Raw genomic sequence first — 26,800 nt, forward strand, 5'->3', positions numbered from 1 at the left:
TCACTTCAGTTATAATGTTTCATTTCATGAAGTGAAACATTTACAGGAGAAATTACTTCCTGGGTTGAGGCATGGCTGATCAATAGAAAAGATAGAGTTTGTATTAATGGAAAGAAATCAGAATGGAGACCCATTACAAGGTGTGTGCCACAGGGTTTAGTGTTGGAACCCTTGTTGCTCACAATCACTTAAACAATGTAGATCAGGGAATAAACAGTTACATAAGTTGATGAGGGTATCAAACGAGTTAAGAAAGATAAAACTAGATGTTAGACTGGAGGGAGAGAGTATGAAAGAAGTGAATGTGTTCAGATATATGGGAGTGGATGTGTCGGCAGATGGGTATATGAAAGGTGGGTGGTGCATCAAGGTATCTGTGGGGAGAAAGAACATTGTCCATGGAGGCAAAGAAGGTAATGTATGAGAGTATAGTGGTACCAACACTCTTACACGAGTGTGAAGCAAGGATTGTGAATGCTGCAGCGAGGTGGAGGGCAATGTGTGGCGTAAACATTATGCAGAGAGAGCATAGTTTGGAGATTAGAAGGAGGTGCAGAGGGGTTGTTGAGGTGGTTTGGTCATTTAGAGAGGATGGAGCAAAATAGGATGCCTTAGAGGATGTATAAATCTATAGTGGAGGGGAGGAGGGGTAGGGGTCATCCTCAGAAAGGATGACCCCTACCCCTGCATGGGGCTTGGACATTACAGCAAGCATGCGTGAGCGTGTTGGATAGGAGTGAAGACAAATGGTGTTTGGGACTTGATGAGCTATTGGAGTGTATGCCAGGTAATATTTTGTGAAATGATTCAAGGAAACCAGTTAGCCGGCCTTGAGTCCTGGAGGTGGGAAGTACAGTGCCTGCACTCTGAAGAGGAGTTTGGGATAATTGCTGTTTAAAGGGAAATCTAAACTAAAATAGTGGCTTTCTTTGTATTTAACAAATGAAAATTGTAATTATACATGGTAACCTTTGCAAAGAAATAAAAATCTTTATTCTTTTATCTGAATGGCTCTGGCAAGACAATGATGGTGCGAATGATGGTGAAAGTGTTTCTTTTTGTTTTTTTAGGCCACCCTGCCTCAGCAATCAGCATGTTAAAAAATAAAAAAAGTAAGTTTGCTGATGATACTAAAATAGACTGTCAAATAATTTCTTGGAGGCAAAGAGGGGAATGTATGAGAGTATAGTTTTACCAACGCTCTTATATGGGTGTGAAGCATGGGTCATGAATGTTGCAGCGAGGAGAAGGCTGGAGGCAGTGGAGATGTCATGTCTGAGGGCAATGTGTGGTGTGAATATAATGCAGAGAATTCGTAGTTTGGAAGTTAGGAGGAGGTGCGGGATTACCAAAACTGTTGTCCAGAGGGCTGAGGAAGGGTTGTTGAGGTGGTTCGGACATGTAGAGAGAATGGAGCGAAACAGAATGACTTCAAGAGTGTATCAGTCTGTAGTAGAAGGAAGGCGGGGTAGGGGTCGGCCTAGGAAAGGTTGGAGAGAGGGGGTAAAGGAGGTTTTGTGTGCGAGGGGCTTGGACTTCCAGCAGGCATGCGTGAGCGTGTTTGATAGGAGTGAATGGAGACAAATGGTTTTTAATACTTGACGTGCTGTTGGAGTGTGAGTAAAGTAACATTTATGAAGGGGTTCAGGGAAACCGGCAGGCCGGACTTGAGTCCTGGAGATGGGAAGTACAGTGCCTGCACTCTGAAGGAGGGGTGTTAATGTTGCAGTTTAAAAACTGTAGTGTAAAGCACCCTTCTGGCAAGACAGTGATGGAGTGAATGATGGTGAAAGTTTTTCTTTTTCGGGCCACCCTGCCTTGGTGGGAATCGGCCGGTGTGATAATAAAAAGAAAAAAAAATAAACACTAAAATGATGTAGGATGACCTGACTAGGTTGATGCTGTGGTCAGAGAATGGCAGATGCAGTTCAATGCAGACAAGTATAAGGTTCTAATCCTAGGAAAATAAAACACCTCAAACACTTGTAAACTAAGTAATGCAGATCTTAGTCCAACAGAATGCAAAAAAGACTTAGGAGTTTCGGTCAGCAGAAATTTAAAGCCAAGATAACAGTGCACAAGTATTCATAATACAGCTAACAGAATCCTTGGCTAAATATGCAAAAGTATAAATAAGAGAAGCTCCACGTCTCAAGTACTCCATGGGGAAGTGGAGAAGAATCCTTCCTCTGTAAGCCATGAGTGTCATAAGAGGCGACTAAAATGCCAATAGTCAGAGGATAGTAACCCCTTCTCTTGCATAAATTACTAAATGTAAAAAGAAGAAACTAAGTTTTTTCTATTTTTTTCAGGGCACCCTGCCTCAGTGGGAGATGGCCGGTGTGTTAAACAAAAAACACTCTTTTTAACCTTTTGAGGGTCGACAGGCCCTCTCTGAGACTCGTTCTCAGGGTCAGCCAAATTTCAAAAAAAAAAAAAATTTTTCTTATGAAAAGATAGAGACTCTTTTCCCGATCATAATGACACCAAAAGTATGAAATTTGATGGAAAACTTACGAAATTATGCTCTCACGAAGTTAGCGGTCTCGGCAATGTTTACGCATCGACGATTTTGCCCACTTTGAGCCCTATTTTCGGCCAATTCCACTGTACTAATCGACAAAAAGCATGAATATTTCGCTAGAACTCCATTTTTTTTATCGAATGAGTGCAAAAAACCACCCATTTACCAATTTCAACTATCCAGTACAGTGGTGAAAATTTAGCAATTTTGCCAATTTCACACAAATTTCAAAAGATGCCAATTTCCGAATAGGGTCCAGAATAAACAAGAAAGACATTCCTGGCACTAAAATGACATTTCCTCTGTTCATTAGTCACATCCCCAGGCCTCTCTTGCATTCTTTTGCTTTTTACTTTGAATTTTTATTCTCACAAAAAATAGAAGATTTACTGTTATGCAGACTACTGCATTAGTGTAAAAAATGGTATAAATAATATTGGCGCACTTGCAAAAGAATATTAGACTCACCAGTTGACGTGTATTGGACACTTGGCATGATTTGTTTACTTTTGAACTTTGGTAAAAATCGAATATTTCTGCTAATTTGAGCTCAATTTCAAGGTACTTTTCATTGTAAAACCAGTCAAAATCATCTCAATTTCTGTAATATGTCTTCCATTCTATAAAATGAGATCAAGAAAACTAGAATACAACAATAAATACCATACGAAAATACAGTGCAAAGTCGCTGTTTTATTCCAGAAACACGGTCAAAGTTTTTTTTTCTCATTATGCACTGTGTGCTGCAGGATTTTTCTTATACTGCGCACACTGACCACATAGACCCATTCTTTCATATGTATGCCTGCCAGCTTTCTCCCACTAGATTTGAGGGCGCTAGAATTTAGGCGTACTATTACGTCAAAAACCCTGGGTCGTAAGCCATACTAGTACAGCCGAAACCCTCAAAGGGTTAAATATTTCACCATGATCATTTATTTCACCAAATGACCTATTAGTTAAGAGGTTAGAGCTGCTTCGCTACAGATGCAGGTTTACTATTTTGAGAAAATATGTCTTAAGTCCAAAACTGGGTGTAGCATTTTAATAAAAAATTAAGCTTGTACATTTCTAGACTTGCTAGAAAGAAGGGGTTAGGGTGAATAGAATGAGTGAGAAGTCATATACATGGGGTGGTTTCTGCAGGTGGTTGATTCAACCCCAAATTATTCTTTGGCATACCTCCCTTCATTTTTTTTTTCTGCCAGGATAACAAAATTTACCAGTTATTTTGGTTTCATGAGAATAAATACTGTAGCAGTCTTACTGGCCCATGCTATGCAGGTCTAATTCACACCCACACATACCTATTCACGTATCCATCCAACTTATATCTGAAGTTACCCGCAGTTCCTGCCTTAACCCGTAAACAGTCCAAACGTATACATACGTTTTTTCAGTATTTGAAAGTGTGTAAAAAAGTAATCTTTTTTTTTTTTACATTTGAAAACGTGTAAAAATCTTTGATTTACTTTTTTTTTTTGTTATACTGTATTTGAAAATATGTAAAAAAAATGTAGATCTACTTTTGGAGCACTACGCATGTGAACGTAGATCTGCTTGGACTGTTTACGGGTTAATGATACTACCGAGGAGTTTGGCTCACTCATCCACAATTCTACTGCCAAACCAATACATCTCAATATCCTTTCTAAATCTAAATTTCTTCAACTTGAATCCATTGCAGTGAATACCTTAAGATATTTTCAACATGCTATTTACATCCCGACAGATTGTTCTACCATAGTAATTAGGTTGGTAGACAGCAGCTGCCCAGGGAGGTACTACCATCCTGCCAAGTGAGTGTAAAAGGGAAGCCTGTACTTGTTTTACATGATGGTACGACTGCTGGTGCCTTTTCTCTGTCTCATAAACATGCAAAATTTCAGGTACATCTTGCTCCTATTTACACTTATGTCACACTACACATACATGTACAAGCATATATATACACACCCCTCTGGGTTTTCTTCTATTTTCTTACTAGTTCTTGTTCTTGTTTATTTCCTCTTATCTCCATGGGGAAGTGAAGCAGAATTCTTCCTCCATAAGCCTTGCATGCTGCAAGCGGCGGCTAAAATGCCAGGAGCAAGGGGCTAGTAACCCCTTCTCCTGTATAAATTACTAAATTTAAAAAGTGAAACTTCGTTTTTCTTTTTGGGCCACCCTGCCCCTGTGGGATATGGCCGGTTTGTTGGAAAAAAAAAAAAAGATTGTTCTACCATATTGTATTACCACTATAGCTTATATTACTATAGCTTATATTACTACTACTACTACTACTACCAATAGTATTACACCTCATTCTAAGCCTATATATACCCTCTGTGTCCATGTATTGTTTGTAACGGCTTGACATAGCTCCTGCAGAGCGAAATGTTGCCACAATAAAATATCACATTAGTTGCACTTGTGTCCTTTAACTTTACATATTTATATCCCATTTATTTATTCCTATTTTCCATTTGTACACTTCAACCATATCTTCCCTAATCCTACATAGACCTTCAGCCTATTTTCATAAGAAAGATATATAATACATGGAATCAACATCATCCTTCCCTGAATATTTTCGAGTGTATTTATGTACATCCTGCAATACAGTGACCAGAACTGAGCAGCATAATATAAACAAGGCTTAATTAAAGAATTTAAGAACAAATGGATTTTTTTTTTTTTTTTTTTTTTTTCCAACAAGTCGGTCGTCTCCCACCGAGGCAGGGTGACCCAAAAAAGAAAGAAAATCCCCAAAAAGAAAATACTTTCATCATCATTCAACACTTTCACCACACTCACACATTATCACTGCTTTTGCAGAGGTGCTCAGAATATAACAGTTTAGAAGCATATACGTATAGAGATACACAACATATCCCTCCAAACTGCCAATATCCCAAACCCCTCCTTTAAAGTGCAGGCATTGTACTTCCCATTTCCAGGACTCAAGTCCGACTATATGAAAATAACCGGTTTCCCTGAATCCCTTCACTAAATATTACCCTGCTCACACTCCAACAGATCGTCAGGTCCCAAGTATCATTCGTCTCCATTCACTCCTATCTAACACGCTCATGCACGCTTGCTGGAAGTCCAAGCCCCTCACCCACAAAACCTCCTTTACCCCCTCTTTCCAACCCTTTCGAGGACGACCCCTACCCCTCTTTCCTTCCCCTATAGATTTATATGCTTTCCATGTCATTCTACTTTGATCCATTCTCTCTAAATGACCAAACCACCTCAACAACCCCTCTTCTGCCCTCTGACTAATGCTTTTATTAACTCCACACCTTCTCCTAATTTCCACACTCCGAATTTTCTGCATAATATTTACACCACACATTGCCCTTAGACAGGACATCTCCACTGCCTCCAACCGTCTCCTCGCTGCTGCATTTACCACCCAAGCTTCACATCCATATAAGAGTGTTGGTACTACTATACTTTCATACATTCCCTTCTTTGCCTCCATAGATAACGTTTTTTGACTCCACATATACCTCAACGCACCACTCACCTTTTTTCCCTCATCAATTCTATGATTAACCTCATCCTTCATAAATCCATCCGCCGACACGTCAACTCCCAAGTATCTGAAAACATTCACTTCTTCCATACTCCTCCTCCCCAATTTGATATCCAATTTTTCTTTATCTAAATCATTTGATACCCTCATCACCTTACTCTTTTCTATGTTCACTTTCAACTTTCTACCTTTACACACATTCTCAAACTCATCCACTAACCTTTGCAATTTTTCTTTAGAATCTCCCATAAGCACAGTATCATCAGCAAAAAGTAACTGTGTCAATTCCCATTTTGAATTTGATTCCCCATAATTTAATCCCACCCCTCTCCCGAACACCCTAGCATTTACTTCTTTTACAACCCCATCTATAAATATATTAAACAACCATGGTGACATTACACATCCCTGTCTAAGACCTACTTTTACCGGGAAGTATTCTCCCTCTTTTCTACACACCCTAACCTGAGCCTCACTATCCTCATAAAAGCTCTTTACAGCATTTATTAACTTACCACCTATTCCATATACTTGCAACATCTGCCACATTGCTCCTCTATCCACTCTATCATATGCCTTTTCTAAATCCATAAATGCAATAAAAACTTCCCTACCTTTATCTAAATACTGTTCACATATATGCTTCAATGTAAACACTTGATCTACACATCCCCTACCCACTCTGAAACCTCCTTGTTCGTCCGCAATTCTACATTCTGTCTTACCTCTAATTCTTTCAATTATAACCCTACCGTATACTTTTCCTGGTATACTCAGTAAACTTATTCCTCTATAATTTTTACAATCTCTTTTGTCCCCTTTCCCTTTATATAAAGGGACTATACATGCTCTCCGCCAATCCCTAGGTACCTTCCCCTCTTTCAAACATTTATTAAACAAAAGTACCAACCACTCCAACACTATATCCCCCCCTGCTTTTAACATTTCTGTCATGATCCCATCAGTTCCAGCTGCTTTACCCCCTTTCATTCTACGTAATGCCTCACGTACCTCCACCACACTTACAGTCTGCTCTTCTTCACTCCTAAAAGATGGTATACCTCCCTGGCCAGTGCATGAAATTACCGCCTCCCTTTCTTCCTTAACATTTAAAAGTTCCTCAAAATATTCTCGCCATCTACCTAATACCTCCCTCTCCCCATCTACTAACTCCCCTACTCTGTTTTTAACTGACAAATCCATACTTTCCCTAGGCTTTCTTAACTTGTTTAACTCACTCCAAAATTTTTTCTTATTTTCATTAAAATTTCTTGACAGTGCCTCTCCCACTCTTTCATCTGCTCTCCTTTTGCACTCTCTCACCACTCTCTTCACCTTTCTTTTACTCTCCATATACAAATGGATTTGTCAGTTAAAAATAGGAGAGGAGAGGTATTAAATGGAGAGTTAGAGGTATTGAGAAGATGGAGGGAATATTTTGAGGAATTGTTAAATGTTGATGAAGATAGGGAAGCTGTGATTTCGTGTATAGGGCAAGGAGGAATAACATCTTGTAGGAGTGAGGAAGAGCCAGTGAGTGTGGGGGAAGTTCGTGAGGCAGTAGGTAAAATGAAAGGGGGTAAGGCAGCCGGGATTGATGGGATAAAGATAGAAATGTTAAAAGCAGGTGGGGATATAGTTTTGGAGTGGTTGGTGCAATTATTTAATAAATGTATGGAAGAGGGTAAGGTACCTAGGGATTGGCAGAGAGCATGCATAGTTCCTTTGTATAAAGGCAAAGGGGACAAAAGAGAGTGCAAAAATTATAGGGGGATAAGTCTGTTGAGTATACCTGGTAAAGTGTATGGTAGAGTTATTATTGAAAGAATTAAGAGTAAGATGGAAAATAGGATAGCAGATGAACAAGGAGGCTTTAGGAAAGGTAGGGGGTGTGTGGACCAGCTGTTTACAGTGAAACATATAAGTGAACAGTATTTAGATAAGGCTAAAGAGGTCTTTGTGGCATTTATGGATTTGGGAAAGGCGTATGACAAGGTGGATAGGGGGGCAATGTGACAGATGTTGCAGGTGTATGGTGTGGGAGGTAGGTTACTGAAAGCAGTGAAGAGTTTTTACGAGGATAGTGAGGCTCAAGTTAGAGTATGTAGGAAAGAGGGAAATTATTTCCCAGTAAAAGTAGGCCTTAGACAAGGATGTGTGATGTCACCGTGGTTGTTTAATATATTTATAGATGGGGTTGTAAGAGAAGTAAATGCGAGGGTCTTGGCAAGAGGCGTGGAGTTAAAAGATAAAGAATCACACAAAGTGGGAGTTGTCACAGTTGCTCTTTGCTGATGACACTGTGCTCTTGGGAGATTCTGAAGAGAAGCTGCAGAGATTGGTGGATGAATTTGGTAGGGTGTGCAAAAGAAGAAAATTAAAAGTGAATACAGGAAAGAGTAAGGTAATGAGGATAACAAAAAATTAGGTGATGAAAGATTGAATATCAGATTGGAGGGAGAGAGTATGGAGGAGGTGAATGTATTCAGATATTTGGGAGTGGACGTGTCAGCGGATGGGTCTATGAAGGATGAGGTGAATCATAGAATTGATGAGGGGAAAAGGGTGAGTGGTGCACTTAGGAGTCTGTGGAGACAAAGAACTTTGTCCTTGGAGGCAAAGAGGGGAATGTATGAGAGTATAGTTTTACCAACGCTCTTATATGGGTGTGAAGCATGGGTCATGAATGTTGCAGCGAGGAGAAGGCTGGAGGCAGTGGAGATGTCATGTCTGAGGGCAATGTGTGGTGTGAATATAATGCAGAGAATTCGTAGTTTGGAATTTAGGAGGAGGTGCGGAATTACCAAAACTGTTGTCCAGAGGGCTGAGGAAGGGTTGTTGAGGTGGTTTGGACATGTAGAGAGAATGGAGCGAAATAGAGTGACTTCAAGAGTGTATCAGTCTGTAGTGGAAGGAAGGCGGGGTAGGGGTCTGCCTAGGAAAGGTTGGAGGGAGGGGGTAAAGGTTTTGTGTGCGAGGGGCTTGGACTTCCAGCAGGTATGCGTGAGCGTTTTTGATAGGAGTGAATGGAGACAAATGGTTTTTAATACTTGACGTGCTGTTGGAGTGTGAGCAAAGTAACATTTATGAAGGGATTCAGGGAAACCGGCAGGCCGGACTTGAGTCCTGGAGATGGGAAGTACAGTGCCTGCACTCTGAAGGAGGGGTGTTAATGTTGCAGTTTAAACTGTAGTGTAAAGCACTCTTCTGGCAAGACAGTGATGGAGTGAATGATGGTGAAAGTTTTTCTTTTTCGGGCCACCCTGCCTTGGTGGGAATCGGCCAGTGTGATAAAAAAAAAAATAAAGTTTAAGTAGTACTGTATAGCCTTAGAATCTGTTATTATTTATACCTCTTGATGTGATGCCAAGAATTTCAATATTAACCCTTTCAGGGTTTTTGACGTACTAGTACGCCTAAATTCTAGCGCCCTCAAATCAAGTGAGAGAAAGCTGGTAGGCCTACATACGAAAGAATGGGTCTATGTGGTCAGTGTGCACAGTATAAAAAAATCAAGCAGCACACAGTGCATAATGAGAAAAAAAAAAACTTTGACAGTGTTTTTGGTTTAAAACAGCGACTTTACACTCTATTTTCGTATGGTATTTATGATGGTATTCTAGTTTTCCTGGTCTCATTTTATAGAATGGAAGACATATTACAGAAATTGAGATGATTTTGATTGGTTTTACAATGAAAAGTACCTTGAAATTGAACTCAAAGTAGCAGAAATCTTCGATTTTTGCCAAAGTTCAAAAGTAAACATATCATGCTACGCATCCAATACATGTCAAGTGGCGAGTCTAATATTATTTCACAAGTGTGCTGATATTATTTATACCATTTCTACACTAATTCAGTAGTCTGCATAACAGTAAATCTTCTATTTTTTGTGAGAATAAAAATTCAAAGTGGAAAGCAAAAGAATGTAAGAGGGGCCTGGGAACGTGACTAATGAATAGAGGAAATGTTATTTTAGTGCCAGGAATGTCTTTCTTGTTTATTCTGAACCCTATTTGGAAATTGGCATCTTTTGAAATTTGTGTGAAATTGGCAAAATTGGTAAATGGGTGGTTTCTTGTACTCATTCAATAGAAAAATGGAGTTCTAGTGAAATAATTATGATTTCTGTCAACTAGTACACTGGAATTGGCCAAAAATAGGGCTCAAAGTGGGCAAAATCGCCGATGTATAAACATAGTTGAGACCGCTAACTTTGCGAGAGCATAATTCCTTAAGTTTTCCATCAAATTTCATACTTTTGGTGTCATTATGATCGGGAAAAGATTCTCTATCTTTTCATAAGAAAAAATTTTTTTTTTTTTTTTTTTTTAAATTTGTCGACCCTGAGAACAAGTATGGGAGAGGGCCTGTCAACCCTGAAAGGGTTAAAAGTCCAAACAGCCTATTTGCCATAAGGATATTTTAACAAAATATTTTTTGCTATAAATGTAGTGAACCATAATACAGCCTCTCCTCACTTAACACTGGGGTCAGTAAGCGAATTGGTCATTAAGTGAGGAGCATACTATACTGGTAGTGGGTTTGCGTCAACCATCTTTAAGGGGAGAGAAGAGCCCGAGACTTTAGCTCATACGACTGTCATTCCCATTTGCTCCCTTGGGGCGGGGATGGCAGACCAGAGAGGCCTAGCTTGTGGCTAGGCCTGGGGACAGTTGGTCCCAAAGATGAGGAGGTACTTGTGCCTCCTCCCATGGCAGACTTAGGTCTCAGACACTCCCTAAAGAGGGAGCCAAGGCCGGGTCACCACTTGGAAAAGTCCCGGGCCGGGAGAATACCGGCTAATCTTTAAGAAGAAGAAGAACCATCTTTAGATATTTTTTTACTGTCACCTTTGCACCATTTATAACATTTCTGGTACATTTCTAAATGTTTATACAGTAGTTTACTGTATACTGTAATAAACAGAAGAGAGGAAATCAGTTTTTATATACATTATTTAGGTTTGCATACTGGTTGGAGGGCTGGTCATACATCCAAGTGGTTGGTAAATAAGTATGTTGCTAAGTGAGGAGAGGCTGTACTTGGCTAATTTGCCTATTAACTACCATGAATACTATAAAAACGGAGTATGGATCGTAAAAACAAAATATTTACTCTAGTGCCAAAATTGAACTTTAGCAATAAGATCAAACTGCTAATGCCTCAGTTAAGTGTTGAACAAACAAAGTCAGAAATATAGCTTACCTGGTTTCAGTTTTTGGCTTGCCTCCACAGCTGGTGAGAGAAACTGCCTGAACTGCTGTGGGTTTAACAAGGCTCTGTCTCGATGGAGTGCCCTGCAAGATATAAATAATTTACTAAGGTAACTCATGTCTACAAGGTTAGATGCATGCTTCAATTATTATTATTACAGTCAAAACTAAGAGCTAAACCCCGTAAGAGCCATACAGGGCTGCAAGGTGGGATGCGCTTTAGAAGAAATATGCAAAGATCATTGACTAGTGATGGTTAGGAGTATGTAAGAGGCATTAGCCAGGGCAGTGGGGAGCACTAAAGGGAAAATCTAACCAAAGTTAGTGTAATAAGGCAGTTGCTGACAGAAAGTCAAAGATGGAGTCTACATCAAAGGTCAGCAAGGAGGTCAGATAACATAAGTGCACCTGGGCGATGATGATGTCGGAAGTAAATTCTGCTGATGGCTGATAGACAGGACAGTTAATGAAGAAAAACAGACAACAGAACTTGACAATTCCCACAGAGCAGTGCTGAGTATTTCTCCATGAGATACCTATGAGTAAGCCATGTGTCTGATATATAGGCGAGAAAGTGTAGTCTCACAAACACGACATGTGATAAAATTACCAGAAATCCAAACAAGGTTTGACAGAATGCAGTTTATTATAGACCAACTCAGACCCCCACTGTTGCCAACAGTTGCATAACTGTCTAGAGATTACTTCAAAATAATCAGAGAATGGAATACCTCTATATAATATGAGGTCATGAACGAGTGACCACACAGCAGAGTCCGCCTACTCATTTCCCCAAACAACCACGTGTCCAGGGGTCCAGCAGAAAATGATGTCTTTGTGTTTACTAGACCCCTCAAGGAAAGTTCCTTGATGCTGCTCAGGGGTTCTTTATCTGGAGAATTGAATCTGTGCTCCAGTTCCCTGAACTGAGCTTATATACCTTCCATCCTCCCCTACAGGTGCTGTATAATCCCTATGGGTTTAGTGGTCCCCCATGGTTATAATGTGTTTACTAGAAATGAAGCACAATCAAAGTTGTATACAAAGAATGATGGGAGAAGAAGAATCAAATTTTAGGATAGCCCGTAATGAACTTAAGAAGTCTGAACCTAATACGAATGTTGAGGTAGGCAGGGATCCAATATGTACAATGCCCATGAGAACTGCATACAATACAGCTCTGAAAATGCTAGCTGAGTCTAATAAATGACCTTGTATAACTCTGGAAAAGCTGCTGCAAACCCGACACCTTAAGACTTAGAGCCATCAGTGTAAACTGCATTGACTTAAGAATGAGATCGGAAGTGATTAAGAAAAATGGAGTGAGAAGCTACAGTAGGCAATTGAGCTGTTGCACAGAAATGGAGAAGAACAGACACGAAACGTTGGAACTTCCAAATGGAGAAAAGAAAAGTTAGATGCTGGATGGACATATGGAGGGAGTAAATGAAAGGAAGCCAAGAGATAGTGAATGTGGAGAGAAAAGAGATGTAGTAAACAAGGGTGGCAATCAAAGAAAGGACTTCTACTAACATCTGTTATCACCCTATATGTAGAAGGATCATGAAGGTCATGAGAGCAGACAAAATAAGAGAGACAATGTGCATCACCCCGATCTTGCAAAGATGAGCAGTCACCTCTGCATATGAGCTCTCAATCAGGGAGGAACGGAAAGCACCTAAACACAAACGTAACCCTTAATGATGAATGGGTTCAAGTTTAGAAAGAGTTGTGGGAGAGGCCGCAGAATATAGCTGGTCGCCATAATCCATTTTCAATAAGATTAGAGCAGAATGAAGATGAAGAAGATTTCATCTATCACCCTTCCAAGAAAGATGGGCAAGAGTTTTAGGGAGGTTCAGCTGGCTATTGTAAGTTGCTTTCAGGAAGGTTTCGAGAGGTTTCCAGGACATACAGCATTCAAACAAAAGGCCGAGAAACTTGACTAGCTAATGCAGGGATACATAAATCATACATAATGTTGTATTAGGGACAACAGAGCATCTTAGATGCATGCCTAGAGAATAAGTCTCTAAGTGCAGGTTTTTTAAACGTTACAGCCATGGTACTGAGACTTCATTCCTTAGATGTACACCTAGAGAATAAAAAGACTCAATACTGTGGATGGAAAAAAAAAACACACTTACGAGTGGAAACTTATGATGTTTGGGTCCATCCTGGACCCTGACAATGGTCCAAGATGAACCCAAACATACTCGAACGTTTCCTCTCATAAGTGTAGTTTTCTTTAATGGGAGATCTTTGAAGGAAAGTGTCTTCATGCTAGTCAAGGATCTTAATCTAAGATATCAGAGCTACTGTTCCTTTCCTTAAATCAAACCTGAGTGAGACTAATTCCCACAGAAGTTGCATGACCCCTACAGTGTAGCATTTCCCATGGTTAAAATAATAATAATAATAATAATAATAATAATAATAATAATAATAATAATAATGTGGGCTTCTTAAGGAAGGAAAGTTTATAGCTTATGAAGGATACATGTATTTCATGCTATGAGCTTCTAGTTATAATGATGAGTAGAGCATTAAACTTAATTCAAGACTGTTCTACAGTGAAATAAATCTGACTGCTCAAGGATATCAGACTCTACTAAAGTACATCTAACACATCAAATTTGGTAAAGCTGACTTAAAATACATATAATGGACTCATCAAGTTAGGTATAGTGCATCCAACTACTCAAGTTAAGGCTATATGACATTCCCTTTTATTATTGTTACTTACAACATTTGTTTAACACATACAAACCTGATTTTTGCATAATTCAGAGGCTCTGTGTTTCCTCTTGATGACTCTCTTGTTAGTGCCATGACGGTGAGCATCAGAGTCCTCATCAGTGGGAAGACTCTCCTCACCAGATGATGAACCCTGTTGAATGAAGACAACATTAATGTTATTTTTTTTTTCAACACACCAGCTGTATCCTATCATGGCAGGATGACTTAAAAAGAAACACGTAAGTTTTTTTTTTTTTTTTTTTTTTAACAAGTCGGCTGTCTCCCACTGAGGCAGGGTGACCCAAAAAGAAAGAAAATCCCCAAAAAGAAAATACTTTCATCATCATTCAACACTTTCACTTCACTCACACATAATCACTGTTTTTGCAGAGGTGCTCAGAATACAACAGTTAAGAAGTACAGTGGACCCCCAAGTTTCGTGATTAATCCGTTCCAGAGAGCCTGCCGAAAGTCGAAATTCACGAAACTCGAAACCATTTTCCCCATAAGAAATAATGGAAATAAAATTAATCCGTTCCAGACACCCAAAAATATTAAAATAATTTTTTTTTTTTTTCAAATTATATAAAGATTTATATACTGAAATCAATGAGAAATCAAGTACATGCATATAAAAAATAATAATAACATTACACTTACCTTTACTGAAGACTTCTGGGTGGATGAAAGACGGGAGGAGGGGATAGGAGGAAGATGTACACTATTGTTTGGAAGGAGAATCTCCTTCCATTAGGACTTTAGGTAGCAAGTCCTTATCTGGGGTTACTTCCCTTCTTCTTTTAATGCCACTGGGAACAACTTGCGAGTCACTGGACCCCTGTCGCACAAAATATCTGGCCAGAGAGGTCTTTTTCTGGCGTTTCTTTAAGATTTCCCTGAAGTGGGACACAACACTGTCATTGTACATGTTGCAGATATAGCTTGTTTCAGCTTGGTCAGGGTGATACTTTTCAACAAAGCTTTGTAACTCATTCCACATTCCACACATGTCCTTAATCACTGAAGAAGGAACCTCCTTCACTCTCTTTTCCTCCTCCTCTGTAGCAAGTTCCTCGGCTGTGGCCTGATGCTGTTCCAGTTGAAGCTCTTGCAGTTCATCAGTGGTTAGCTCTTCCCTGTGGTCTCCACCAACTCTTCCACATCTCTGTCACTCACCTCCAACCCCATGGACTTGCCCAATGCCACAACACCTTCCACAACAGGCAGAGGGTCGGCAGGGACAGGGTCTGCCTCAAACCCTTCAAACTCCCTCTGGATCGTGTTCCTCACTTTATTTACCAAAGGGCTTGCACTAGCTTTCCTAGGGTCCATGATGACTTATTTAGCAGTTGCAAGCACAAAAAGCAATGGATTATTATGAAATGTATTGTATGAACAAACGGGGTGATGGTCACGTGTTGGTAAACAATGGCACACTGAGCGTGAATGGCGTGGGAGACTGGCTTGGTGTGCGCGGTGACGGGCAGATGGGTACCGGATGGTCGCCGAAACACGAGTCTAATCACGAAACTCGAGGCCAAATTTTGCCAAAAAAACTCGCCGAAGGTCGAATTTCACAAAAGTCAAGGCTGTCGAAACTCGAGGGTCCACTGTATATACGTATAAAAATACACAGTATATCCCTCCAAACTGCCAATATCCCAAACCCCTCCTTTAGAGTGCAGGCATTGTACATATGTACTTCCCATTTCCAGGACTCAAGTCCAGCTATATAAAAATAACAGGTTTCCCTGAATCCCTTCACTAAATATTACCCTGCTCACACTCCAACAGATCGTCAGGTCCCAAATACCATTTATCGCCATTCACTCTTATTGAACACGCTCATGCACGCCTGCTGGAAGTCCAAGCCCCTCGCCCACAAAATCTCCCTTACCCCTTCCTTCCAACCTTTTCGAGGACGACCCCTACCCCGCCTTCCTTCCCCTACAGATTTATACGCTCTCCACGTCATTCTACTTTGATCCATTCTCTCTAAATGACCAAACCACCTCAACAACCCCTCTTCAGTCCTCTGACTAATACTTTTATTAACTCCATGCCTTCTCCTAATTTCCACCCTCCGAGTTTTCTGCATAATATTTACACCACACATTGCCCTTAGACAGGACATCCCCACTGCCTCCAACCGCCTCTTCGCTGCTGCATTCACAACCCAAGCTTCACACCCATATAAGAGTGTTGGTATTACTATACTTTCATACATTCCCTTCTGTGCCTCCATAGATAACGTTTTTTGTCTCCACATATATCTCAATGCACCACTCACCTTTTTTCCCTCATCAATTCTATGATTAACCTCATCCTTCATAAATCCATCCGCCGACATGTCAACTCCCAAGTATCTGAAAACATTCACTTCTTCCATACTCCTCCTCCCCAATTTGATATCCAATTTTTCTTTATTTATATCATTTGATACTCTCATCACCTTACTCTTTTCTATGTTCACTTTCAACTTTCTACCTTTACACACTCTCCCAAATTTGTCCACTAACCACTAATGGCCAGTTAGTTGAAAAAAAAATTTTTTAGTAATTTGTACAGGAGGAGCTACTAGCCCCTTGCTCCCAGCATTTCAGTCGCCTCTTACAACATGCATGACCTACAGAGAAGTGCTAAACCCATAGGGGTCACACAGTGCCTGGGAAAAGAGAGGTAATCAGGCTTGGAAGGGGAAGACATGTCCAATATAAAAGGAGGAATTTCTATGCAGGGTCTCAGGGGCGGCTATCTGACTGGAAGAGAGGCTAGGAGACTTGTTTTGAAGCACAACTATTACTAACTTATTTTGAGAGGCTTTGGAGGGCTGAGGGAATTTTGGGGAACTGAAGCCCCCAAGTTCCTCCCCCCTCCCCATTGCTCGTTTGTAACTCAGAATACCGGGAATGTAACTCATTAGTAACTAGAAATGCCAGGAATGTAACTCGTTCTTAAGTTGGAACACTAGGAGTGTAACTCACTCATAAGTTGAAATACCAGGAATACAAGTTTGCATTAGTTGGAATATTTGGAATAAAAGTCATTTGTTACTTGGTAACTTTCTCCAGCCTCTCCAACTCTCTACTGTATTTATTCATATGACTTTCCAAGCTTAAAAAAATATAAGTAAAGTTGTTTAGGTACAGGTACACATAAACACAGTTACATAAATTTAGGTGACAACAATTATCATACAAAGAAACATATGAGTAAATAACCCACCAGGATAACCCCAAACAGACAAAATGACTTATGTATTTTCATTGTGGCCCTAGATGTAAGACTGTTGTTAAATAGTATTGTTCAGCTACAGCAACATGTAAAATATGTACCACTCTCACACACTCTGGCTGTATAACAGCCCTTCACACATGTAACTCACCCCATCTCCTGCAGAATAAGAAGCACTGGCATCTGCATGATAAGGCTGGGCTAGTGCTTCACTGTTGCTAGCTTCACTCACATCAGTGCTCAGTAAGGAACCCTCATCACAGGGTACCTCTTCACATGGGCTGTCTGGGCCAAAATACTTGCCCTGCAACAATACACAAAGTGTACATATATTTATAATAATCTACTAAAGTATAGATTATATAACAAACAGTTGCTCCAAAAAAATGTAAGCACCCAAACAGTTCTATATTATTTAACAAAAAAAACTCTTACTGTCAGTGTAAGCATGAGAAAAATACAAACATTACTATCAAAATATTCATCACACAGTATAAATGATCATTTAACATTATCAAGGATAAATTGTTCTGAGATGGAGATCTGGGGGTCCAGTGCAGCCTTCAGAATGTGTGGTAGACCTTTATATTCTAGGGATCCTGTAAAGAATTGTCATATTCTCTCTCTGGACCGCTGGCAGTGTGACTTATCATGCAGCCTCTCATCTTCTGTCAGGGAAGCTGAAAGCCCAGCAGAATTTTCGATTTCTTCAGGAGCCATGCCCTCCACCATTTTTTTTTTTTTTTTTTTTTTTTTTGTAGGCTGCTGGCTGTTTTATTGGAAAACAAACCACTGCCAAGCTGGTATGTACACTGAAGTTATCTGGGGCTACACCTGCCAGTTCTGGTTTCCTCCAGCATTTAAGGATTGCAAGCATACCTATGCAGTGAACCATGCATCTGGCCCTGAGGACCCTAGGATAGCCAGGGCTTCAACTGGGGGATCCCTGTCTCATGACAGGGGATTGTCTACTGCCTGTGATGAGTCTTCCTCTTTTCATTACTCAGAAAGAGGTGTAGTTATTCTTCTCTCACAGCGATGGTCCAGCCTCTATGCTCCCACTCTTAAACCTTGTAATACCTTACCTTTGATATACCTTTGAAGAGTTTCGAGAATTTCTTTACTCTCTGACCCCGGCCATGGGCCAGGCTTGTCTGGTGCTTGCCTGGTCAACCAGGCTGTTGCTTCTGGAGGCCCACTGGAGGTAATTTTCTTGCTCTGAAAACTTTGTGCCATCGCTGCAGTTTCTTTGTACAAATCGTAGAACATAGTGAATGTTGGTTAGTGTGTTGCTTTGAAAATGGTCAGTACTTTCCGTGATCCCAGTGTGGGCCAACTCATTGTCTAGAATCCACAAATATGAAGCTTTTTCTCTATAAATTCAAATTCAAAAAATGAGTTCTTGAGTTTAATGTCATCTATGAAAAAAAAATTGTACCTATAAACTTAGTAGACTATAACCCAAATAATTTTTCTTCTAATCATGTATAATGTAGTATATATTTAATCTACTTACATATACGTTCATTATAGTATACTCACTGAATCAATCTTATCTGTATACATTTAATGTCTTTATATACACATTAATAATGTTCACTGCCCTTGTATTCTTAAGTTAGGCTTAAGCTTGCCTGAAATACTTTGCATCACTATGGCTTTTCCAGATGCATTAACATGTGTCACCCATTTCCATATAAACAATGTATCATGTGTAAATACACTTTGAATTTAAATGGTGGGCACCTTCCCTGATCAGTGTGGGTCAAATCTTTGCTTAAAATCCACAGCTATGAGGCTTCTTCACTCTTAAGAAGCATCAAACTATTTTCTTAAGATGACATGTGATACCCTCTGTACACATAATTTTAAATCATCATAAAATGATGTAAGTTTTTATGTAAGACTTCACTACATAGCCAATGTTTAGGATCCAAGTTAGAAATTAAATATCATGACAGGGACCTAAAATCAGTACCTGACCAGTGGCCAGCAGTAACAGCCTGGTTGACCAGACCCTGATCCACCGTGATGCCTGGTCACAAACCGGACCACGGGGGCGTTGACCCCCGAAACCTTCTCCAGGTATATTCCACTAACCAAGAGGGAGTCTGACAGGGTCACTTAACCAACTGATCAAGTGGACAGTTGATATCCTTCCACTGGCATGTTGCAAGTCACCTGGTCACCACCAGTCAAGAATACTTTAGTATTTAAAATAAGACAAAGTATGTAATAATGTTTCTTATCCTTATAACAGTTAGTAATCACTTATTAAAATTCAAACTAGAAAATGTTAAATGCATAGACACTACAGTATATGCATATTGTATTATTTGTATGAGTATACATACTGTGTTATTTTCATTATAAGTTAAATCTAAATCTAAATTTCACTCTTGTTTATGCCTTCATAACCTTACATAAATGAACAAACACACACATGCACACGAATTCAAAATTTATACATGGGTTTAAGAAAAGGTATGATAAAGCTCAAGGAGCAGGAAGAGAATGGACCTAGTAGCAACCAGTGAAGAGGCAGGGCCAGGAGCTATGAATCGACCCCTTCAACCATAATTAGGTGAGTACAACTAGGTGAGTATATGCACACACACACACACACACACACACACACACACACACACACACACACACACACACACACACACACACAGCAGGGAGAGTGACCTAGTAGCGACCAGTGAAGAGGCGGGGCCAGGAGCTTGGACTCGACCCCTGCAACCTCAACTAGGTGAGTACAACTAGGTGAGTACACACACACACACACACACACACAAATAAAGCTCATGGAGCAGGGTGAGGGAGGACCCAGTAGTGGTCAGTGAAGAGGCAGAGCCAGGAGCCAAGTCTCGATCCCCGAAACCACAATTAGGTGAGCACACATACAATGTGTCGGCACGAGATGAGGTGTCAGAGAGGGTTCATGTGTCAAGTGGGGTTCCACAAGGGTCAGTCCTAGGTCCAGTGCTCTTGTATATGTGAATGACATCACAGAATGATGCAGACAATATGAAGCAAATGAGAATACAAGTAGACAAGGATCAGGTAAGCCAACAAGCGGGTCTGGACAGGCTGCAAGTCTCGTCCAACAAATGGCTCCTGGAGTTTAACCCCAACAAGTGCAGAGTTATGAAAATTGGGGAAGGACAAATGAGACCACAGACAGAGTACAGCCTAAGAGGTCAAAGGCTGCAAAACTCACTCAAGTAAAAGGATCTTGGGGTGTGTATAATACCAAGCACATCTCCTGAAGCGCACATCAACCAAATAACTCCTGCAGCATATGGGCGCCTGGCAAACCTAAGAATAGCGTTTTGACATCTAAGTAAGAAGTCATTCACGACACTGTACACCGTGTACGTTAAGCCCATATTGGAGTATGCAGCACCAGTTTGAAACCCACACCTTGTCCAAAGCATCAAGAGATTAGAGAGATAAGATAAGATTTCGTTCGGATTTTTAACCCCGGAGGGTTAGCCACCCAGGATAACCCAAGAAAGTCAGTGCGTCATCGAGGACTGTCTAACTTATTTCCATTGGGGTCCTTAATCTTGTCCCCCAGGATGCGACCCACACCAGTCGACTAACACCCAGGTACCTATTTGCTGCTAGGTGAACAGGACAACAGGTGTAAGGAAACGTGTCGAAATGTTTCCACCCGCCGGGAATCGAACCCGGACCCTCCGTGCGTGAAGCGGGAGCTTTAGCCACCAGGCCACCGGGCAAAGGTTTACAACAAGACTAGTCCTAGAGCTAAGGGGAACATCCTAAGAGGAGAGGTTATGGAACTCAACCTGACGACACTGGAAGACAGGAGAGATAAGGGGGATATGATAACGAGATATAAAATACTGAGAGGAATTGACAAGGTGGACAGAGACAGGATGTTCCAGAGATGGGACACAGCAACAAGGGGTCACAGTTGGAAGTTGAAGACTCATCCAAGTCACAGGGTTGTCAGGAAGTATTTCTTCAGTCACAGGGTTGTCAGGAAGGGGAACAATCTGGAAAGTGATGCAGTGGAAGCAGGATCCATACATAGCTTTAAGATGAGGTATGATAAAGCTCATGAGGCAGGAAGAGTGACCTAGAAGAGACCAGCGAAATGGCTGGGCCAGGAGCAGTGAATCAACCCCTGCAATGACAACTAGGCGAGTACACACACACACACACACACACACGTATGTACGTACGTGCCAAAAAAACTACGTGACTATGAAAGGGCAAACGAGGTTATTTTTTGAAGCCAGATATTAAACACATGACTGAAGTACTGACCACAATCACCTTCGTTGCGTATTCTCGACTTATATCCAACAATAGCTGCAACATACCATGGTAAATATCAATTTTATATTATATATAATATATATGTAATGAATGCAAATGTTTACAAACTTTTCCAGTCTTAATGAACATATTCCTGGATATTATTTTAATAGTAACTGAAAAAATTACCTAATTAGTGTTTTGGATGCAGAAAAGTGTTTCTGTATTGTGTAGTCATTAGTGTAATTAGTACAGTCATTAGCATAGTCATTAGTACAGTCATTAGTACAGTCAGCAGAGCAGTCATTAGTACAATCATTAGAACATTTATTAGTACAATCATTAGAGCAGTTATTAGTACAATCATTAGAGCAGTTATTAGTACAATCATTAGAGCAGTCATTAGTACAATCATTAGAGCAGTCATTAGTACAATCATTAGAGCAGTCATTAGTACAATCATTAGAGCAGTCATTAGTAAACTCATTAGTGTTGCCACTAGTACAGTCATTAGAGCAGTCATTAGTACAATCATTAGTGCTGTCATTAACACAATCATTAGAGCAATCATTAGTACAATCATTAGAACAGTCATTAGTACAATCATTAGTGTTATCATTAGTACAATCATTAGTGTTGTCATTAGTACAGTCATTAAAGCAGCAGTCATTAGTACAATCATTAGTGTTGTCATTACTACAGTCTCTGGTACAAGCAGTCAACAGTCTATGGTGTAAAGTACTTGGTTACTTAGTCAGGTATTTACCACAGTGAACCTTATACGTTAAGTTTTTTTTTTTTTAATTTATCTGGTTTTCCTCCACGATTTTCCTTTAAAACTTGAGTGTCTCGACTCTCTAAACTCTGGTGTACTGTAACTAGGTTATGGTTACCGCGACTCTTCACATGTACCGGTGACATGAGATAACTTTGGTAAGTTTAAGGTATGTAGTAACTAATCTGCCAATTTACTATCATAGTTAATATACCTGAAGCAGTTAATAGTTACCAAACTTGGAATTATTGGAGTTCAACAACTGGTGAATGCCTCTTCTGATAGGCTTCAAACTTTCAGCAATGGCAGACATTGCTTATAGGAAAATTTGCCTGAGTTTTGAGCTGTGTGCATTTTAATTTGCAAATTTTATTAAATTGGTTTCCACGTGATAACTGGAGAATGCTTCTTCCGATCAGCTTCAAACCTCAAATACCGAGTTATCTTACTCAAAGGTGTCAGTATGTACAGTTCTACTTCAACCCATCAACTGTCTTTTTTCTCATTGTTCATTTTAAGTACACATTACATTTTCTTTAAAAAAATCCATCATAGATTACATTTTCGTCCGGCTTTATTGGACAGCCGGTCACGTGTGCGGGTACAGTGCTTTTTCTCCTCTCACAAAGTTTTTCATTTATTACTTGGAAATTTTTCATTAGATCGGTTTAAAAAAAATTTTAATACTGGTGGAGTATAGTTAGGGGAATGTTCCTCATAGTACTGGCATGGCCATGTAGTCTTCTCTCAATTTTATAAAGCCAATCTTTTAATTTGCTTTCTGAGTGACAACAATGTGATCAGTCTACCAATCTTGGAGAAAAAGTATTTGAGGTAGTCAGTCCCTCATCCTGGAGAAGAGTTCAACTGCATAGTCTGGAACAATATTATTCCAGGTGCTAATCGACTGGTGTGGGTCGCATCCTGGGGACAAATTTAAATTACTTGGTGGGAAATACTCAGCATAACAAGGGACTTTCTATACAGTAGTATGTCACTGATGTCAGCTATGGTCTGTATACCTTGTACATGTACTGGTAGTAATAAAGATTATTATTATTAAGTAATTTTCACATCAGTTTTGTGTTACATCGTGTTCACATCTCTACTGCTTCTGCAAACTCTTTTTTTTATTCTACTGAGGAAGACTACTGTGTAGGCGAAACGTTTCAGAATAACGATACACCTAAATATTGCACATGTGTCTTACGTATCAAGCTGTCGATATTGTACACCATTATCATATTCACGTCATAATTTATGTGTCCTCTAGTAACTTCTTATTTTTCTCAACCCGTAGGATTGGAATTGGGTCTCTCCTATTTGATCACAAGGGGCTGTCCACATCGTAAGGCTCAGTAACTGGACCAGAGTCCCTACCCCATCGTATGAGCTATGGTGCCAAAGCTCTTGCTTCACACGCTGAAGATTCGGGTCCGATTCTCGGCGAGGGTAGAAACATTGGGCGTATTTCCTTACACTGGTTTTCCATGGTCACCCATCAGTGAAAATGGGTACCTGAGTGTTAGTCGACTGGTGTGGGTCGCATCCTGGGACAAAACTGACCTAATTTGCGGGAAATTCTCTAAATAATAAACGGCTTTCTATATAGTAGTATATTATTCATGCCAGCTAGGACTGTATACCTTGTACTTGTAAAAATGGATATATTATATATATTATTAGGATATTCTGGCCTACTCTACTAGCCTCCAGCTCGCCTAATTGGCTATAAGAAAATCATATGAACGTCCGTATTGACCAGGGCTCATGTACGATTCTTTGACATCTAGGATAGGGTCGTCCTGGTCAGTTCTCGTCACCTCAGTAGTATAAGGAAATCTGACCGAAACATGTTTGTATCCTACAGATTATCGGAGGAGTCTCCAAGATACCAGAAAGTTATCCGTTGTAGCTTTGGCCATTGTAATTTACTTTTTTTTTTTTTTTCAATTTCGATTCATTATTATAATATTTTCTTTCTCTTAATTTTATTTCCTCTTTGATCATCAACTGCATTTATATAGCTTTCTATTTTTTTCATAAAGGAAGGAACTTAGGATATAAAACCTGGTCTTGGGTTCCATTCTGCCAACTACCAGGCTAGGTTATCATGACATTGTACCAGCATGAACAATGTAACTCAATACTACTACTACCACCACCACCATTACTACTACTAGGCTGCACCTGGATGAACAATATAACTCACTACTATTACTACTACTACCACTACTACTATTACTACTACTACCACTACTACTACTACCACCACTTCTACTACTACTAGGCTGTACCTGGATGAACAACTCACTACTACTACTACTACCACCACCACTACTAGGCTGTACCTGGATGAACAATATAACTCACTACTACTACTACTACTAGTACTACTAGTACTACTACTACTACCACCACCACCACTACTACTAGGCTGTACCTGGATGAACAACTCACTACTACTACTAGGCTGTACCTGGATGAACAACTCACTACTACTACTACTATTACCACCACCACCACTACTACTAGGCTGTACCTGGATGAACAACTCACTACTACTACTACTACTACTACCACCACCACTACTACTACTACTAGTACTACTAGTACTACTACTACTACCACCACCACCACCATTACTACTACTAGGCTGTACCTGGATGAACAACTCACTACTACTACTAGGCTGTACCTGGATGAACAACTCACTACTACTACTACTATTACCACCACCACCACTACTACTAGGCTGTACCTGGATGAACAACTCACTACTACTACTACTACTACTACCACCACCACTACTACTACTACTAGGCTGTACCTGGATGAACAACTCACTACTACTACCACCACCACCACTACTACTAGGCTGTACCTGGATGAACAACTCACTACTACTACTACTACTACTACTACCACCACCACCACTACTACTAGGCTGTACCTGGATGAACAACTCACTACTACTACTACCACCACCACCACCACTACTACTAGGCTGTACCTGGATGAACAACTCACTACTACTACTACTACTACTACTACAACAACTACTACTACCACCACCACCACCACCACCACTAGTACTAGGCTGTACCTGGATGAACAACTCACTACTACTACTACCACCACCACCACTACTACTAGGCTGTACCTGGATGAACAATATAACTCACTTCTACTAAGTTATCACACTGTACCTGGATGAACAATATAACTCGCTACTACTACAAAGTTATCACACTGTACCTGGATGAACAATATAACTCGCTACTACTACTAAGTTATCACAGTGTACCTGGATGAACAATATAACTCGCTACTACTACAAAGTTATCACACTGTACCTGGATGAACAATATAACTCGCTACTACTACTAAGTTATCACAGTGTACCTGGATGAACAATATAACTCGCTACTACTACAAAGTTATCACACTGTACCTGGATGAACAATATAACTCGCTACTACTACTAAGTTATCACACTGTACCTGGATGAACAATATAACTCGCTACTACTACTAAGTTATCACACTGTACCTGGATGAACAATATAACTTGCTACCACTACAAAGTTATCACAGTGTACCTGGATGAACAATATAACTTGCTACCACTACAAAGTTATCACACTGTACCTGGATGAACGCAGGATCTTCATCGTCAAACTCGTCAGGATCCTGAACAAGGTCCTCCTCCAGTAGTGATGCCAGGATGCCCCGTGGGCGCCGTGTTGGTGGTGTGGGCTTGGGTGTACGTGTGGGCGTGGTGGGTGGTTCCCCACTACCACCGTGTCTCCAGTGTTCCCATAACTTCCAGCACACCAGGGAACCCACACCAACCAGGAAGATCACGCTCCCTGCACGAACTGCAACACAATAATTACTGTAACAACAGCAACACCCGGACAATTTATATATATATATATATATATATATATATATATATATATATATATATATATATATATATATATATATATATATATATATATATATATATATATATATATATATATATATTTATATAAACAAATAAATTCCTTAAATAAAATGGTTTGGGAGAAAAAAGAAATGTTGAGATTTCTGTTTGTCTGAATGTTCCATTTCTGTCATCGCATGTATGAAGAACCACAGTGAAAATAGGGAATAAAACCCGAGCTCTTTCATGTGCTTACACACATATCTTCAGAGGAACGGGAAGAAAAAGCTCGTGTTCATGTAGGTTTGCCAGAAGGGGTCCTGGACCGTCTTTCCTATGTGGTGACCCGCCATTGGATCCCGAAGGAGTGTCGGTGTGTGTGTGTACATGTACCCTAGACAGCCCTATGGCAAGGCAGCCCTATGGCAAGGCAACCCTATGGCAGGGGCCGCCCTATGGCAGGGGCCGCCCTATGGCAGGGGCAGCCCTATGACAAGGGCACGATGAGTCGTTTTCACGTCACGTGGAGTACCGCTTCCAACCCTATGGTGAGGGCAGCCCTA

General features: G+C 40.2%; 1 protein-coding gene across 13 annotated transcripts in view; it reads right to left on the reverse strand.

Moving 5' to 3' along the window:
- The window catches only part of LOC128698165 (uncharacterized), a 420,261-nt gene that overhangs the window by 67,479 nt on the left and 325,982 nt on the right, over positions 1 to 26,800 (reverse strand). For 11 of the 13 annotated variants that reach the window (XM_070088900.1, XM_070088896.1, XM_070088898.1 and 8 more), the window contains 5 exons: positions 25,955 to 26,184; positions 21,539 to 21,583; positions 17,388 to 17,540; positions 14,034 to 14,153; positions 11,256 to 11,347 (listed from right to left, as the gene is read on the reverse strand). In XM_070088900.1, coding sequence (XP_069945001.1) covers positions 11,256 to 11,347; positions 14,034 to 14,153; positions 17,388 to 17,540; positions 21,539 to 21,583; positions 25,955 to 26,184 — 640 coding nt within the window. The remainder of the gene's footprint in view (positions 1 to 11,255; positions 11,348 to 14,033; positions 14,154 to 17,387; positions 17,541 to 21,538; positions 21,584 to 25,954; positions 26,185 to 26,800) is intronic. The other 2 variants (XM_070088907.1, XM_070088899.1) reach the window with 1 other exon arrangement.

Source organism: Cherax quadricarinatus, chromosome 26 (assembly GCF_038502225.1).
Source record: "Cherax quadricarinatus isolate ZL_2023a chromosome 26, ASM3850222v1, whole genome shotgun sequence".
NCBI lineage: Eukaryota > Metazoa > Arthropoda > Malacostraca > Decapoda > Parastacidae > Cherax > Cherax quadricarinatus.